Source organism: Lepeophtheirus salmonis, chromosome 8 (assembly GCF_016086655.4).
Source record: "Lepeophtheirus salmonis chromosome 8, UVic_Lsal_1.4, whole genome shotgun sequence".
NCBI classification, from domain to species: Eukaryota; Metazoa; Arthropoda; class Copepoda; order Siphonostomatoida; family Caligidae; genus Lepeophtheirus; species Lepeophtheirus salmonis.
Genome location: NC_052138.2, coordinates 15,563,840 through 15,582,781, shown reverse-complemented (window position 1 = coordinate 15,582,781; position 18,942 = coordinate 15,563,840). Strand labels below are relative to the sequence as shown.

Here is an 18,942-nt window from a genome sequence, read left to right as displayed (position 1 = left end):
ATGGCGGGCCAAATTTCGTTAGAATAGCTTGCACTCAGACAGGGATGTGGAGATAAAAGATCTAACTAGAAATGATTGTTATAATTTCACTGCGACTCCAAATTAATTTAATTGCATTTTGTGAATATATCTGACTATAAGCAATGCCATTCTTGATATTTTATATCATCCCAAATCCCAGTTTGAAAGTCGAACAATGGATAAAAAAAGTTTAAGAATTTATTTTAAGTATGTTGTTTGTATTTGTGAGTAGCGGTATAGGATAAAATATAAAAGCACCAATAATGCAGTACAACAATATAAATGCAATCTCGATATAACGTACTTATATACTATCAACTATAACATTCAACATATTCAAACAGGTCACATTTTTTGAAATTTCGTAGATCAATTTGTTTGTTTTATGTAAAAACGTAATATTCAATCGCCCCTTCTCGCATAACGGCCCCTGGATGGTAGTATCACCTTTGGAAAATTCTTTTCTAAAAGAAAAATCCTCGCCTATCTTTGGTGTAAAATGATTTAAAAATATGTAATACAATAAATTTATATGAATTCAAATATAATTATAAGATTTCCCCCGTACTAATGCTATTTTAATTGTAGAAGGTAATTTATAGACTCATTAAATTTCTCCCTCCCCCCCCCCTCAATTACATAACATGCAATTGTTATCCAATAATTTTGCAAAAAAAGTAGAAAAAAATAATTTATTGTTATTTTTGAAAGGTAACACAAACCTACCAATATTTTTTTGAAAAAAAAGTTATGGGGAATAATGGAGTCCTAAAAGTAACCCTCGATGACTTGTTCATCTTTGCAAATATTGCTAAAATTAAGTAATAAAATGTTCCGGAAATTGAAAATACTTAGTTACATAGTTGATGTCTTATATGCATTTTTGTACAAAATGCATCCTTTTTGGGTATTTCTTCTTAAAAATTGACGTTTGATGCAAAAAAGAGGAAAAAAATTTAATGTCTTTGTTTATAGCTATGGATTTTTGAAATTTTTTCAAAAAAAAAAAAAAAAAAATCCAAAAACCAAGCTCCCCCAAATATAATCCTGAAAAGCAATAATAAGAATAGTCTGCTAATAGAAATTGACGATCATTCGTCGAAGATTACAAATGTAATCCACACTCATTTTTGAGATAAATCATTATAGCTTTTGTGTTGACGGGCCACATATATTACAATTAAATAGCACCTTTATTCCGCTAAAGAAACATTTAGAGGGGTATTCAACGCATGAAAACCTCTTGTTAACGAAACAACAAGAAACGGAAGATAAAAAAGGTGTAATTATTATTAGATTTTCTTTAAAAAGTTTCTCAAATCATATTTTTCCCTTTTTTTTCCCAAAAATATTCTGTTAAATACTTAATATACATAAATGTATGTAGTTTTTAAATGGAGATGTTGATGAAGACGTGAAAAAAACCATAATTAGATAATTATAAATACATAAAAAAATAAATTTATAATGATTTCGCAGGTCAGAGAAGAACAAGCCGCATTTTTTTTTGTTCACAAAAAAAAAAAAAAAATGAGGCAGTATTTAGATAAATATAATATATATATATATTATAAGAAAAGTGTTAATTACTTGCGAGAAAAAAGAAGAACAGACTATGAACGTACATTGTACATCTAATAAGATTCTTCAGGCCATGTTTTATAGTATATAAACTCTATCATTAATATCATATTAACTAACTACGAGGATGGTTAGTTAGATAGAAGAAAAAGAAGAAAAAAACCCCATTTTTCTTTTGAGGGTGATGAAGATTTCAAAAAAGAATAAATAAATTATGTAAGTTTAATGAGTAATTAGAGAGGCAAGAGCTATGTTAATTATATGTACATGGGTAGAGTAGCTATTGTCGTCATCGTTAAGTGTACGAGAATGATTTACCTTCCCGCTTTCGTAATGATCATTTCCGTTCCCAGCTTGTAGAAACGTTTCCATAAATCCTTCCCAACGAGCTCCACCGTTATTCCACCCTTGCTCAATATCCCAAACTTTCGATCATCTTCTTCCTTATTCGGGGTTTCTGCATCACTGAGGCTTTTATTTCTTGTCTTTATGTCCTCCAAAATAGGATCATTTGCCACATCAGATCCTTCAACAGTTTCTAAGAAAAAATAGAAATTGTTTATTTGTTAAATAATTTAATTTATCTCGTCTGCAAGTTGTAACCTGTATAATCTGGTTGTAAAAGTTATATTTGTTATATTTCGTTAAGTTTTATGTTATTACAACATCAGCCATTTAAATTATTAACTATACGTGGTGCGTCAATATAAAAACAATCTTGAACAAAAATTAAGAAAAGAATATACTTGATTATACACCCTATGTTTCATAGACATATTTCAGTCAGTTATAGGCTTTGTATTCACATTTGTAGGGATGAGTTAAGATACCCAAAATGATCAACCATAGTGTCAAAACCTTTATTTGAATTAAAACACTTATATTGAGCCCCATTTTGATTACCTAATATCAATCGATTTTGGCTACTTTAAGTGCAATTTGTGACACATAAAAGGATAATAAGAATAATTTATTAGTAGAAATTGAAGATAATTATCATCCGTTTCATTTAAACAAATAAATTTAAGACTTGCTGCAATCAAATGAGATATTATTTAACCTTTATAGTTTATCCTTTTTTAAGCTATTAGTCTCTAAATAAGATGCAACCATTTTAAACTTTAAACAAAGATATATTCAGATAATTTAACCCAATCTTTTCTACGCAAAAGCTTAAAAAACCCTCAAACCTTAACATATCAAACACTTTATCTGAAGGGAAAATATAGAGAAAAAATTAATTAGATTTTACCGAGGTCATTCGAAAAAAAAGAAAGAAAGATTTTGTTGAATAGTGTAAATCACTTTTGAGAATAATCATTTTAGTTTGCTTTTGTGGGTTAATGGGTCACATATATTGATGCTATGATTTCATTTGTACCTATTAAAATTATAAATTTATTTAGAGTTATATTTACGTGTAATATAAAGATGAATATTGGAACTTTATATCTTCTCTCCCACATAATGTTTATTATCCATGTATATAAGTACTTTTATCAAAAGAGTCAAACTCTACCCCAATAATATATCAACGATCCAAAGCATGCTTAATTCTCTCTTAATATCCTCATCTAAAATAGTTTAAATTCTTCATCTCATTGTTTAGTTCCTACTTGTACAATTTGAAAATACAAGTTACAACTTGTACTCATTACATATATACGTAAATGGGCTGTACTTAAGCTATGTTTTATTGGGAGGGAATTACATTGTACGTTGTACATACTAACATAGCTAAAACTATAATGCTGTCTTCGACAAATCCATTCTCTCAAAAATCACGGCTTTTTGAGTGACGATAAGATTTTAAAGTAACTATTATACCGAGTGGTCCATTAAAATCTTAATACTTTGAATTTTAAACTTCAATAAGATATCATTTATTCATGAACAATAGAATTACAACAAAACTAATATTATAAATAGATGTGTGTCTGAGCTCTCTAAATCATTAATGTAGCCGTCCTTTGCGGCAATGATGGCTTCCAGGAAGCGGCAGAAGGCCTGGTACCCCCAGCCCCAGTGCTGGCTAACTGTGACGCAGAGGGCCTGGAACCCGCTGCAGATGTAGTCATCTGTTATGGCGTCCCAGTGCTGGCTGACAGTGATTGTGAGGGCCTTAGTTTTTGGATGAAGGCCTTACCCTCGACATGCGCCCAAAAGGTGTAGTCAAGGAGGTTAGTATAAGGGATTTAGAGGGGCCAAAACTGTAACATAAAAAAACTCTTAAGGAGATGGGTTCCTTTCATTATTGGTGTCAAGAGTGTCTACCTTCACATGTCTCTTTCCATCCACTTTTTTATAGCTCTTTGGACAGTTTGGTGTGAAACCCAGAGGTCTCTTGTATTGAACCTCATGGAATTGAGAGGATTGGCTTGAGCTGTTTTATTTAAGTCCTCCGGGACTGGTTTTCCCTTTTTGACAGGGCCCTTTATCCTCTACAATGTTTCAGACTTGCTGACAGCGTAGACGGTTGTCCTGGAGACGTACAGTATCAAGGAGTGTCAGAATGGAAATTCGTCGATCATCTTCAAATGTCATTTTCTCAATTTGTGCTTAAACTAGACAGCTCAAGTTTGTTTTGTTTTGTAACTAATTGGTTATGCTTTATTATTTCAAAATATGAATTAATTTCAATTAATCAACCATCACTGATATGGAGGAAAGGTGCAGAAAATCGTCAGTTGATAACAAAATATACTGTATATTTTTGTTGTAGCGAGAGAACGATATAATAAATAGCTACTAGTTTATTTGTAATCTATATCTATTGCGAGATATCGTTTCTGAGAGATATAAAAAGTTATGTTAGCACATTCGTTGGGATGTTCGGATTTGCTTGGACAATTTTGACAGAATGTCTTTGTATAATTATATGCAAATTTGACAAATAAAGTTATAAAGAAGTGTCAAAAGACAAAATTTGAGAAAAAATGTGGTTTTTTTTTTCGAGAATATCAATTTTAGAAGATATTTTGGACAAAATTTGACTAAAATTTTATTTTGAAATTTTTTGACGGTTTTCTTATTTTTTTTTACTCTCTCTCTCTATATACCACCCAATACTTCAAATACATATTTGAGTCAATTATAGAATTTCTATCTCCATTTGTGGGATGAGCTATGATACTCAATAATTATATATATATTTTAGGATCTTTATTTGATTTGACTTATATTGGCCCCAACATAGCCCCTTTCAAATATAATCTCTCAATACCTCATGTTTTTATTGTGTCAAGCAATTTTGGCCACTCATGTGCAATTTGCGACGCACCTTAAGTTAATAGGGATAATTTGTTGATAGAAATTGAGGATAATCCACACTTCTTTCTTGCTTGCTTTTGTGATGACGGGGCACATATTTAATTCTAATAATGGTTCACGCAATAATTACGAGTCTATATGTATATCAATACATGTATCTTATGTATATCAAGTGTGGTTTTCGAGAATTTTCAAATTTTTGAGTATTTTTACTCTTTTTAAATATTTGAAACAACTTTTGAGTAAGACAAATATCGGTAAATCACCTGAAATTATACTCATTCTCTGCAAAATTGAATATGTTAATTAAAAATATAGCTTGATATTTCATATGGGTAATCCAATCCTCATGTAAAATGTAATTAAATGTGCACAAAATCTTCCTTTTTTAAGAGTTCTGTTTCGTCAATTTTTTATATTTTGTTTTTGTGCAAAAGGAGTTTGTTCTGAACGTAAATAGTTGGTATTTTATTGATTTGAAGCTGAATTATATTGTATTAAAAAAATCAAAAAAAACTCTAAGAAAATTGTTGTTTTTTCCCGTTAAATTGTATTTCTCAAAATTGGTTGATCACATATGTAGGCCGTCGACAAAAAAGCAAAGAATAATTATTTTTCTTCAAATTGAATGTAGATCACATCTGTATTCTTCGGCGAATTATCTTTAATTTCTATCAATATTCTTTTTTACTTATTAACCATTTGGGCGTGTTGGAAATTGCACTTAAAGTAGTAGCCGAAATTGATCGTCACAATATAAGAATAAATAATTGATAGTTGTTATTTGAAAGGAGTCATATTAGAGAAAATATAAGTCCCTTAAATCAAATAAAGGTTCTCAATTATAGCTAAAATTCTTGAATATCTTCATTTGTCCCACAAATTTGAATACTCAGGCAATAATTGACTCATAGGACTATTTTATCTTGATTTTTCTTCAAGATTGTTTTTGTGAAGACATTCTAAACATATATGAATATAATCCATTTTTGATAGATTAGAATTTCCGGGTAAGAAATATAATGTTTTTTACTATCATACGGATGGCAAAAACAAACAAAGATTTTTCATGTTTTCGGGATCCCAAGACTAGTCACAACATTGAATTGAGAATATTCTAAAAACTGTCTTTTGACAGTTTTTAATGATAATTTTTTACCCTTTTGTACTCTTTCGGGAGTATCAAAGTCATTTAATTAATTATTATAGTTTGAAGATAATATTTAATCCTTACCATTAGATAAGAAGATATCTTCTCTATCTTCTTTCTGGAGTGTTCTCCTTACTGTTTTCCTTTTTAGGATTTCTTCAACAGAGAATGACAGAACTGCTTTTTGTGGAATCTTCCTTGAATCCTCTTCTTCCATGATAATATAGACAACCTATTCGATGAGGATATCTCACATCAAAGTCTTCCACTCAAAGAAATACAAACCCCAGGAACAATAATAAAAAACCTCCGCCTTAAAAAATATATGGTAACAGACGTTTCTATTCATCGATGCATGGGATTGCTTCAGGTAAAAGATTTGGCTTTACGCCTTGTACACTCATTGGTTCTTATATAACTGGCGCTGAGACGGCGTTTTCCGCGATTATTTATATATTATATGTGTGACATTTTAATACCAACAAATAATGAAAAGCGTTACAATACACATGTTAAGGTTAGTTGAGGCCAGCGGCCCGGGATCTATTTACAGAGGGGGAAGGCAAATTATATAATGGTTTTTTTTTTTTTTTGACAATTTTGCAAGAATATTTTTCATAAATGCAAGATTTGACCTTTATTTTTAGAAGAAACGAGTAGTTTTTTTGGAAAATATTATAATTGATTTTTTTTTTTTGGAAAATCTAATAACTTAACTTTTTTTTTGGAAGAAGAAGGATGAATTAAATATTTTCACAATAATAAGATAATTTTATAGGATAATAACGATACAAATTTCCCAAAAGTGGGGACTAATGGCTTTTGGCTCCTATATTTTTGGCGCCACTATTTAGGACTATAATACAACACGCCAAATATGTTAATAATTGATTCATAAATTCCTACATATAAAGCTTTACCTGAATTCGATGAATGTTTGTGCAAGGAGGTAGACAAAATTCTTCTTGGATTTCTTAATCTCAGCACAAAAAGTAACATACCAATGTAGATAATTATGTAATATATGTATATAAAAAGTTATGTTAGCACATTTGTTGGTGAAATGATGAAAAAGAAAGGACCTATGGAACCACTGTGCCATTGATAACACCCTAAATAAACTGTAGTCAAGGAATGAAGTCGATTTTGAAAAAACTAAGTATAGTTTTTTATATCAATAAAATTATTGTCCATTTTATATAATCGTTATATTTGCTTGAACTATCCTGTGGCCTATTTGCACCTTTAGTTAGAGTAAATGCAGAAGTGAATCCTTCGCTTCTAAGAAATGCCGTGGAAGTTCTTGGAGACCTGGAGGGCTTGCAAAAAAATCTACTGACTTATTGAATTTAGAAAGGCTAATGGAGTTGTAGAGAGGAAATAGTTGCAAACAACCTTGTTTAAAGGATCTTTAGGGCAAATTATTCAGCCAAACGTGAAATTGAATATTTGTATTTTTTTGTTTAAAAAATATGAATTTTGGAATTTTTTTGTGAATAGCTGTGGATTTTTTATATATTTTTTCAAAAAAAAAAAAATATATTAAAATTTATTTTTTTGTGAATGGTTGTGAATTTTGTAATTTCTTGATTTTTCTACAAAAAAAATCCCAAAAATATAACCCTGTGGACGCCCATGTAAAACAATTAAATTTTAAAAAATACAACCTTTTTTAATTAATATTAGGGAAACTAGTGAACTATTGGATATCAAAATGGGACCATCAAATAAAATAACTTTAAACTTACTTTCTATAAAAAAATTAATCTATATATTGCCTAGTTTTAGTATGTATCTGATACTTAAGTGTATTCAAAATATTTTGTTACTTTATTATACAATCTTATTTCCATAGTATAGCTATAAATACAATTTTAAAATGGAAAAAATATGATATTTTTCTCAAATTATCTTACTTTTTTGTCCCTAATCCATCAAAAAATAATACAAATTGATACATTTCATAAAGATTTTCAGTACATATTACTTTGATTATATTCAAATATCCCTATTTATCATTGGCATCCCGAGTGTATGGGTCCATAAAGAACGAAGAGTAAAGGCGGGTTACCAGTTACCACATCTATCAAGATTTTGTAAAAATACGTGTATAAGTTTGGAACGGACCAATAGACTATGTATTTTTAAGGACTTTCCATATTATAATCTTCAAACCTCAACAATTCTTCATCTCAAAATCAAGAGGTTTTGTGATTTAAAACGAACCTTGCTTGGAGGAGAGAAAATGCAACAAAAAATAAATTTTGAAAGCATAAAGTGCTTAAGTGCTTAAAAATACATAGTCTATTGGTCTGTTACAAATCGATAGACTTGTATTTATAAAATCTCGATAGATGCCACATTAACGCTGAAGATTTAATGGAGAGTTATATGGGTTACTGTATTAGTTCCTGTTAGACTAGATCCTGCATATGTCCTTGCTTGATACGGAATGGGATTTGTCTTTACTTCTTTCCTCTTATACTTGTAAACGTTCGTAGTTAATCTAATAAAACGTCATGGATACTAAGCAGTTTTCCTCTCAAACATTCTTCAAATGTTCAGGGTGATCGGTTAATTTTTTGACATACCATAAATGCTTACAATTTACAACCCCACAAATCTATATTATTAAAATAATGTTTTACGCTTCATTGACGCCTAATAACTCCGAGCAATGCGTGGTACTCGCCCTAGTATAATTATATAGGTAAGGAAATCCAAGATCTTAAACGATGTAGTTCAACGCAATGGAAAAACAAATATACAAAGAATTACTTTGAACATTCATTTGGACTAAATTTATAAGAAATTGTATATAATTTGGAGTACATAATGACTTGAAGGTATGTAGTAATGTGTCGGTCCTTATTTAGGACTAAAGACTGCTCCAGTTCGCTACAATCTTGGTCCAGTTCCGTTTTGTCCTAGAAACTTATAAAGTCGCTCAACATTATTTCTTCTTTTTTAAACAGTTCTATTACTGACAGTACGAAAGACCGCTTCAAAGACTGGATGCGAGTAAATATATAGGACATGTCATACACTAGCAGGGGCGTCTGCAGGATTATATTTTGAGGGAGGCTTGGTTTTTGGAATTTTAAAAATCTAAAACTAATTTTGTTTACTTTTTTTTTCCAAAAATCCGTTTCTATTCACAAAATATTTCAGAAATTAAATTTATCGTAATAAAAAATTTCTAAATTTAATTTGCAATATTAAATTTTCGAAAAAAAATTCTAATATTAAATTTTTTGGAAACAAAATATCAAAAATCCATAGCCGTTTACAAAAAAATTAAATTTTTGGAAAATAATTGCAAAATTAAATTTCATATATGAAATTTTTTGATTGTTTTTTCTTAATTTAAGGAGGGCTACAGCCCCTCCATTCCACACCCTGCGGACGCCCCTGACTACTGATATGTATGACTTTTGTAAATAAAAGGATATTTCTGTAGAATACACTTAAAGTTTAACATGAAATTGTAGATGACTACAATTTTATGATGAACTTTTTATAAATGTAGTGTGTCATAGTAAAAACAATCAATGAAAGGAGACAATTCTAATGTATTTTTATCTTCAAGTATACTTACAGTCCTATATTTCATGTACGTATTTGAGTCTATTAAATACATTGTATTCAAATTTCTGAAATGAGTTAGGATACTCAATTTTTGTCACTATAGCTTGAAACCTTCATTGGGTTTAAAAGCTTTTATTGCTACAGATATGGACCCTTTTAAATAAAATCTATCAATTTCTCATTTTTTTACTGTGAGGATCGATTTTGGCTACTCTAAATAGATTTGGGGCGGGGATCTTTTGGCAATTTTTAAATAATGTTCTTTTGTTATTTTAATTAATCACAAATTTGAATAATAACTTTTTTGAAAGAGTCGGAAGAGACTAAATTTGAACGAAGAACATTTTTTTTTATTGAGAAATTGATTTTTTTTTTTTTTTTCAACAAGACCAAAATTTTATATCACTATAACATAATTTTTTTTCCCAGTTTTGGCCCTTATGGTTTCAGTACAACTGTTCTGAACCTATATACTGACTGTAACATAAACATAACCCGCTTATAAAATATTTGTTAAAGTTTTTATCAAATTGACTACAGGACATAGATTTTATACAGCTTTATCGGGATTTCTCGGATTTATATACCTACAGAAAATTACTTTTTCCCCAAGCTAAGCATCTGAGTAGTGAACTTTCTTACGGCTACTACAGGTTGTGCAAGCTATCTATGTCAATACTTTGGTGAGCTCTCTTGGGAAAATACGGGCATTTAGGCAGCTGATTTTTCTTTTTGTTAGATAGTTTGTTTAAACATGCACGAGTGTGAAAACAATGGAATCAATTGACTATAATGATAATGATTTTCTATAGAATTGAGGTCTAGAGACAGTCTAGAACACTCCATGACATTAATGGGGTTCTTTTTTTTTGCCATTCCTTTATTGCATTGCTAGGTATATTTTAACAGTGAGCTATAACCTTTGTTGTATCATGCAACTTTTCCTCTGAAGAGAAAATGAAAAAAACGGACAAAATCATTGTCTTGGAATACCATTTTTAGTGACCTGAGGGAAATAAATTATCACTTAAGATTTCCCTTCGAGGCGGTGATGCTGTGAAGTCGTCCATTCCTCTTAGCAGAGAGATACCCCATAATGTTTACATTCTCATGCTTGACGGTGGGGATGGAGTTCTTGGGGGTAATAATATTGTTTATCATAAAAAATATTTTTAGATAAGTTTTATTAATCCTACTCTTACTTTGGGGATTGTTCTAACGGTAAAAAATGAATCTGAATGATAATAGTCCTGAATTACTATAATAACAAATATTTCAGAATTCAGATGACTGAGAGAAAAACTGAGAGGAGTTTTGGATTCTGTGCTTATAGATAAATTTGATTATTGTCTTCAATTTATTTGTACAAATGTATTAATGTAATAATTCCATAGTGGAAAAGAATTGGCTAACGATCAACTGATTTTGTCACTTTTCTTTCATTTTCTCTTCAGAGGAAAAGTTGGCTGATACAACATAGGTTATAGCTCACTGTTAAAATATACCTAGCAATCAAATTATAGACCGCTATTTTCTTTGTCAGTGGGCAAACTTATGTAAATCGGCAAGGGATCAAATACTTACTTTCTCCACTGGATGTATGTATAATGTCCAAACATACTTAATTAAAAAGTTACAAAATAACAAGCAATCTTTTAGTTTTTATGCATGCACATTGTACATATTGCAATTGCTTGAAAACAAATTAAACACTTGTAACAATTATTCTATATTGTTGCTTATTTATGAGTATCTTCATTTATGATGATTACATTTGCTAATGGAACATGATATATTTAGGTATGTTTGAATTAATGCAAGCTTCTCTTATGTATTATATTATTACAAATACCAAAGGGTCTTCTTCTAAATATAAATAATATTTTGCACACTTTTTGCTTATTACTTTTGGTTACATTATTATTTTTGTAGGGAGGGGGAGGGGTTCAGGATGTTTTCTGTATCAGTTCGTAATTACTCCCTCTACTAATATTGATCAACTCTAACCTACTTACTATTCCTAAAGTTGTAGGAAATATGTCCTTACAAGAGCGCCATATTTACGTAATTACAATAGTATTGTTAAATTTCCAAAGCTGCTATCATTATTCTTTAATTATTAAAGAGAGAACATCTTAGTATAAAGTAATTACTAATGTGTAGTGTTGGATCGGTCCCAGAGTTGCATTCTTAATCAATCTTTTTTTTCTTCCCCTTTTTGTCTTTTTTAATCGGTCCAGTCTTTTTCACCATGGACTAATTAGTCGGTACTTCAGACCTACTTTTTTTTAGTCACTCCGAGCGAGGATAGAAGTAAATAAAAACAAAGGAAAAAAATGATTGGTAGCTATAACGTAAAATACTTGAGTACTATGGGTTCTAGCCACACAACTCATACTTTAAACTTTAGGTATCTTGTCCCTTTGAAAGAGGTTATGATAAAACTTTAACCCCTGAAATGATGTAGTTAGTAATTACCTCATTTCAGCTGTTGTACTTGCTATAAAACACTAATAAGACTCATAGGGTTGTAGTCATTTAACTTTTTTTGAGATCGATCCAATACTACGAATGCATTTGCTCATGAAAGACAGAGATTTGTTTGAGAGTTATAAGTGTAAGTCATTTTTGGACTTAAAGTTGAGGATCGGGATTTGGGTAATTCCTACTTATAGGGCATAGAATACAGCATGGGATTTGCATTCATTTCCTTCTTCCTATAGCTACTCACATCTGATATAATATAACAGCTAACCTAATCTCCCCAAACAGTCTTCAAGTTGTCAGGGTTACCAATTCATTGCTCTGTTTCTTTTATTTTTACATAACATTAGGGCATATTTTATAGAACTCTAATTATTCCCCATCAAAAGCTATTAAACATAGTGACAAAAGTTAGCTTCAGGAGATTTCCTTTGCGAAGAGAAAACTTTATCCCCGCAAGATGTCACTTTTAAAATACCACAGATGACTTTATTTTTCATTTTTGTCACGTATCTCATTTTTCCCTTTGCGGAATTCACTTTCTTAATCTTCATAGACGTTGTAGAGTAATTCATATAATTCCAAAAAAATATGACATTGGAGGAGTGGGATACCTGAACATTGTTTCTTATTTTACAAAATTGTTATAATTCTTTTTTAGTTATTGAAGAGAGGACATCTTAATATAAAGAATAAATAATCAGTAGTGCTTAAAAGATTGAGACTAACACTGAGGATTTGTTGTGGAGTTATAATTGTTAGTCTTTCTTGGAATTGAAGTAGAATTGAGGGTCGTCACCGTAGTAATTCCGACCTTTATCCTTGCTAGATACAGAGTGCGGTTTGTGTTTATTTCCTTCATCTCATAGCTGTTTGCAGCAAATCTAATGAAACTGCTCTTCTACCAAGCATTCTTCAAATTGTCAGGGTGACACCCTTCGTTTTTGATTTCTTTTTTTAAACATACCGACAGGTCATATTTTTTTTAACAAATATAGGGATTCATATCGCTCTTGATTGCCCCAAACGAACACAAAATTATTCTAGTAGTCAATTCAATTTGGATAAAAATTAATGACATGGTTTTGCCATTTGGTTTATGGCTTTGAGTTGTATGATGTGTGTTATAGTCGAAAAAACAGAGGGTAAGAGTGTTAAAAATGAAAGAATATGACAGAAATTTAGTAATGGGATATTTTATTTTCAATATAAAGTGTTAGTGGGAGTAATTATCTTTCTTTCTTCTAGTCAATCTTGGCTCTGATGGGTTTAAAAAGACACAACAGACCCCGAGGAGAGCAGCTACTATCAGCTGTGACAAGGAAGGAGGGGTAGAAGGAAATACATAGGTACATTGGCAAGAATTACACCGATATTGATCATAAACTCTACTCTGAGTCTAACAAGGACTTATAATCCCAACTCCACAACAAATCTTTAAGGTTACTCTCCGTCTTTTATGAGCATATGTGGAAAATTAGACATTTTGTAAATTACTCGGGTATTTTGCAGAACGACTGAAAGAGCGTTCCTTTTGTGAATAGGTGAACAATATAAATGATCATAAATAAATAAGTGTAAATTTGAATGATTATTTCTGTTCACTTCTCTTCGAGTTGTTACATTGACACATCCTCAGAATGTCTTGCTCTCTCAAATGAACACTGAGATTGGGAATGGAAGGGCTTTCCATGTACGAGTTTGCAGTCTGACCACATCATAACCAGCACTTAGATGATTCTGTTAGCAAACTCCCAATCATTGTCCCCCTGTAGAATCAGTGGCGCTCCTTTGTGACTGAAGATGTAGAGCAACTGATGAGTAACCTTTTGTTTTCAAGGGGCGCAGATAGACAAACTTAGTGAGATTATCTTGGTATTCCAATGTAAAAGAACATTCTCGTTCTGCTTTGGCTTGCATATCAATCACATACAATGAACAGTGACAATTCAAGTAGTGTCAAATATTTGGATTCACAACAATACCATTCTTCACTTTTTTTGCTTGTTAGCTCTCACATCATTACATTCTTCCGTTTCAAATTAAAAGAATATATTTTGCAGCTCTTTGATCAATATATTACGACCTAAATGTCTCAGCTTAATGTGGACTTCGCTGATAACATTGAAAAGATCTTTTTCGCAAATATGAGCTTGTTTATGCAATGTTTGACTAATTTACTCACACCATGAAAATCAAAGCCTGTTCTTCCAGGGATACTCCTGAGGGAAATTGGGTGTACTGTCGATTACGAGTCATTGAAGTTACGCTATTATCTTCTTGTATGTTTCTTTATCAATGACAACAGTATTTTGTGACTTTCCTCCAAGAGATTCTTATAACTTTGCGTAATAAATTTCCCGTTTTTTGAAGTATGTGGCTATCTTCTTTTTTTATTATAAATCTATAGATAATTTATCAAAGTCACTTCTGTCAACGTCCTCCACAAATAAAATAAACATTACATCGCATTTATTACTGCCTTTTTTTTTTATATGAATGAACATTTCATAAGTAGATTGGGGTGTTCCAAAGTTATAAAATACCCAGTACATTATTATTATTATTTTTTGCAATGAATTAAAAATTAAATTTGAACCGGGTATTTTTATTGTGTTATGGTGCTCCGCCGTTGAATTAATAACCCGTGGATTTGCTCTGTTGAATATTTATCAAATTGCTCAATAGAGCGGGCATTTTAAATAATGCTCGGCAAATTGTAAAATACCCAATTTTTCACATTGCCCATAACATTCAAATCACACCGGTACCTTTATATTATATCACAAACTCTCCGTCAAAAATAATCATAAAAAAAAAAGACTTCAATAAATTAGTAGCAGGCTTGGAGATTAGCCGGAAAAAATAAACGGCCTTCATGTTTAGAAAAAAAGAACAATGAACGAAAAACAAAAAAAAATATGAAAAGCGATCATTTTCTTACTGTGTCTAATGGGTCGTTTTATGACTATTTTACCCCAAAATTAATTTAATTTTTCTTTTTGATTATGGGTATAATTATTTTCATCTATGCTTAAAATAAAAATAAATATTTTTTAGAAAAATTATCAAAAAAACTATGTAAATTGATTATTTTCTATAAAATGTCTCGAAACACACAATTTACAAATCACTCCACTACGGAATGGTCATGTATGAAATAGGTATTCTAGATTGGCTGAAAGTGCAATTTCTAATTTATTTCTTATTTTAATTGCTAAATATTTCATAAAAGAAAAAATGGTGAATGAAGTCTAAAATAAACAAAAAATAATGTGATGCCTGTAAAAATATAAGAAACAAATTCAGCGGGCTCCAAAAATGATTGGTTAATTAACATTGTTGGTGCCTTCACTTTCCATACCCCGAATGCACTGATCTTAATGTAATTAAGGAAAATCTTGCTTCAAAACCCTTGAAGAGTAAGATTATAATAGATCTAAACCCGATTAAGAGTAATCCTTCTTCTAAACTAATATAGAAGTAGAAAATATCATCTTTGTAACCCTGAAACATAACCATTCAGTTCTTCAGGGTATATTGTTTACAAAACGTAAGAAAGAAGTAAAAGTTCTTGTGGGTTCTGTCTTCTGCATGATCTCGATTATTTTTGTACTAGGTCTAGAGGCATTCTATAACTGGTTTCTAAGAATCTGGAGTGCTCTACTTTGTCCGAACAGTGCTGACGGAGGAGTCAATACTACACAATTGAAGTTAATAACAACGTCTTAAGGTTTTCCTTAATTAATGCTTATGGGCCAAATATAAGATCTCATTCTTTCTACCCTTCAATGTTACACAATGTTAAATATGATTCCTTTCCATGTTTCCACATAGGTGACATGAATAGATAAAAGATTCGGAAATGCTAACTTACACTCCTTACTTAAGGCTGTATTGTCTCATTGATACTGTTCAAATTTGAAGTCCTGAGAACATATTTTCACGTAGAAATGGAAATTAGACTTAAAGAACAGACCTTGCTTTAGTCTCTCCAAATATTTTCAAAATAAAATTAAAAAATTGTTCTTTCGTCTCGAGCCCTTTTCTGATCCCAAGATCATCCAAGTGGAATTTCGATCAAGTACTTCAATTTGGCTTTATAGACCATCCATATGGGTTATAGAACAAGAAAAATTTATAAAACCCTTAAATACAAACTTGACATACTTTTCAACCCATTCAACCAACCGACCAGTTGCCTTGTCGTGTTATAGTAAATATTAATGCTAATATGTTTAGTAGGGGAAATAGGAGATAATCGATACTGTTCGACAAAGTGTTGAAGAGATCATAGAGAAGGGCTCTGTATTTCATAGATTTTTTTCGCTGATACGCATAATGCGTATAGAATATATGATATAGCAGAGGAGATAAAACCTAAGAAAGACTGCATAGTGCACGTTCAATATTCGAAGAGGAATCCCTTATTTCAAATAAAATAAAAATATGTATATTTTGAATTATTTCTACTACCAATTTCAGAATATTGTTGGAGGCAACACAGCAATTTTCCTAGATTACTAGAAATTCTATAGATAAAACACCAAGATTTGAGTGTTTAGGCGGAAAAAAAATTAAACTCCTCCCCGATGTTTTTGTTCCGTTTCTCTTAAAGTTTGGAGTTTCGATGGAGAAGTGTGGAGAATTACCTCCTTCTATAGGCTGTGGTAGAATTGCACTCATCCCTAAGAAAGGAGACGGTACTCAATTTGGTCATTGAAGCCTAATAACAGTTTTGAAGAAAACATACGGAATCCTAGTAGGAGTAATTTCAAAACAAATTTAGCCTATCCTCAACCAAAACATAGGGGATCACCAAAAACAATTTTTTACAAATATTAAAATAACTGAAATATCAATTAATAACATTCTTGATTCTTCGAAGGATAATACACATCTACAATCCATTTGATTTTATTAAGCACAGGCATATACTTGAGCTGTTAAAAAGCTATTGCCTTAGGGGGGTTCTCAAGCCTTGAAGAGCCTTGCTCTATAAAAAATCATCTACAATCGAGATTGATGATTGTGTTAGTGAGCCTATTCTTCTCAAGAGAAACTGTAGATAAGGATGCCCCACAGCACTTTTGTTATTTATTACCCCAATGGAAGAATTTTATATATCTTTGTAAAGGAGATATATAGAACTTTGGAACTTCCTTGGATAATTCTAAATACTTACTTGAAACTAATGTAGAGGATGTCACATTATAAGTCGAACGTCAGTTGGTTAGAAGAATTGAAGTCATTCTAAAGTCTTCTCAAAAATATTCCTACAGGTCTGGCTTGATGATTAATAAAAGGAAAACTGCTGTTCTCCCAGCAGGGATTTAGAAACCAGATTCTTCAACTAAATTTTTAGATTGTAATGTCAAAATACAGTTGAAATTTTAGGGATTGAATGGCAAAAACACAGACAAGCTTACCTAAATTGGACGACACTGTGTAATTTGGTTTATAAAAAAAGTAAGAGAATTGAGAAAATACAATCTACTGACAAGAGTCGAACTGTATAGTGCTGAAGTAGTTTCTCTGGTTTTATATAAGACTCATTATCTCCCTCTTTTAGCTAAGAAGGCAATTAACAGAATACAATTTGTTGCTGACGGCCGTTTTTCATTCGAAGTACATCCCTTCTCTAAAAAGTGCAAAACAATATATAGTAGGTGGGCTAAATCTACTACCTTCTACTATCCTCAAGATATACCAGAAGATTTTTATTGAAATAACGAAAAATTTCCTCTGGGAATGAAGATTTACTGTATTGGATACTCAAACAAATCAGTCGAGAAAAATCTCATTTTTCTGGGGTGCTGTTTATCGGGTTTTATGGTATGGAAAACTAACGTATGAGTCAAAAACACATCAAAACGTAAAAAAGAAACATTTCTTCAGCAATGCAGAGTGTCCGAGCTGCATAGAAAGTCTGGCTATTCTTAATTCTATTTTGAATAATGACATGACCTTCCAAAATACCCTGACTCGGTATTCGTAAAGGATAAATCTTCCCTACGTTTTTTAGGACTGCTAAGAACTACATTCCTCCTACACCATGACATTTGAAAATGTTATATTCGAGGGATTTTAAGAATAATTTTACTGGGATATGAGAAAATTTTAGACCTTCCGAAATCGAGTATAAAAAAATAGAAAGATCCTTACTATATATTTATGACAACGGAAAATTTATTGCACAGTTTCAATTATTGACTGGTTTTATTTTTTATAATGATCCATATAAAGACTGTGGAAAAACTGTTAACTCCTCTATCCACGCTTTTGTGGATTGTCCCAGTGTACATTTTCTTAAAAAAAATATATATATTGTCTTAAACATAATGGCTCATAATCAATATTGGTTTGGGCTTTCAAAACGAAGGCGTTGGAATTAATGTAGTTGAATTCCAAAGCTCTTATTTCCGTAAAAAATACGAATTATGAGCCTTTGGCTACTGAGAAGATGAAAGCAGTTATCATCTCAGTTATTGCAAGATATGCAGCCTTCACTTTGATGGTTCCGGACATCTCTGGATCTGGATGGAAATATGGTATGGATATTACCCCTCGATGGCTGCAAAATATTTGAACTCTTTAAAATGGATTGAAAGATCGCCCAAATCTTTTAAAAAGATATAGTCTTACTATGGAGATTGCTTATTATATTTTTTATTCTTTTATTTGTCTTCAAAATTATGTGTGTTGACGGATTTTATGTAGTTATTTTTGCATTGTAATATGTATAGAATTATTATGTAGGTTTTTTTAGGAGAGGGATAGTTATAAACTAGAATGTTTATTTACATATGTTATTTTTTTACGTGATCCTACTTTCTTCATTTATTTCT

General features: G+C 31.0%; 1 protein-coding gene across 2 annotated transcripts in view; it reads right to left on the bottom strand.

Annotated features, from left to right (window-relative positions):
• The window catches only part of LOC121123564 (T-box transcription factor mls-1), a 94,222-nt gene that overhangs the window by 10,265 nt on the left and 65,015 nt on the right, over positions 1 to 18,942 (bottom strand). Inside the window, exons 1-2 of one of the 2 annotated variants that reach the window (XM_040718690.2) lie at positions 6,107 to 6,379; positions 1,921 to 2,140 (exon numbers count right to left, since the gene is read on the bottom strand). In XM_040718690.2, coding sequence (XP_040574624.1) covers positions 1,921 to 2,140; positions 6,107 to 6,239 — 353 coding nt within the window. In that variant the 5' untranslated portion in view covers positions 6,240 to 6,379. Of the gene's footprint in view, positions 1 to 1,920; positions 2,141 to 6,106; positions 6,380 to 18,942 lie in introns of those variants that run through there. The other variant, XM_040718691.2, reaches the window with a different exon arrangement.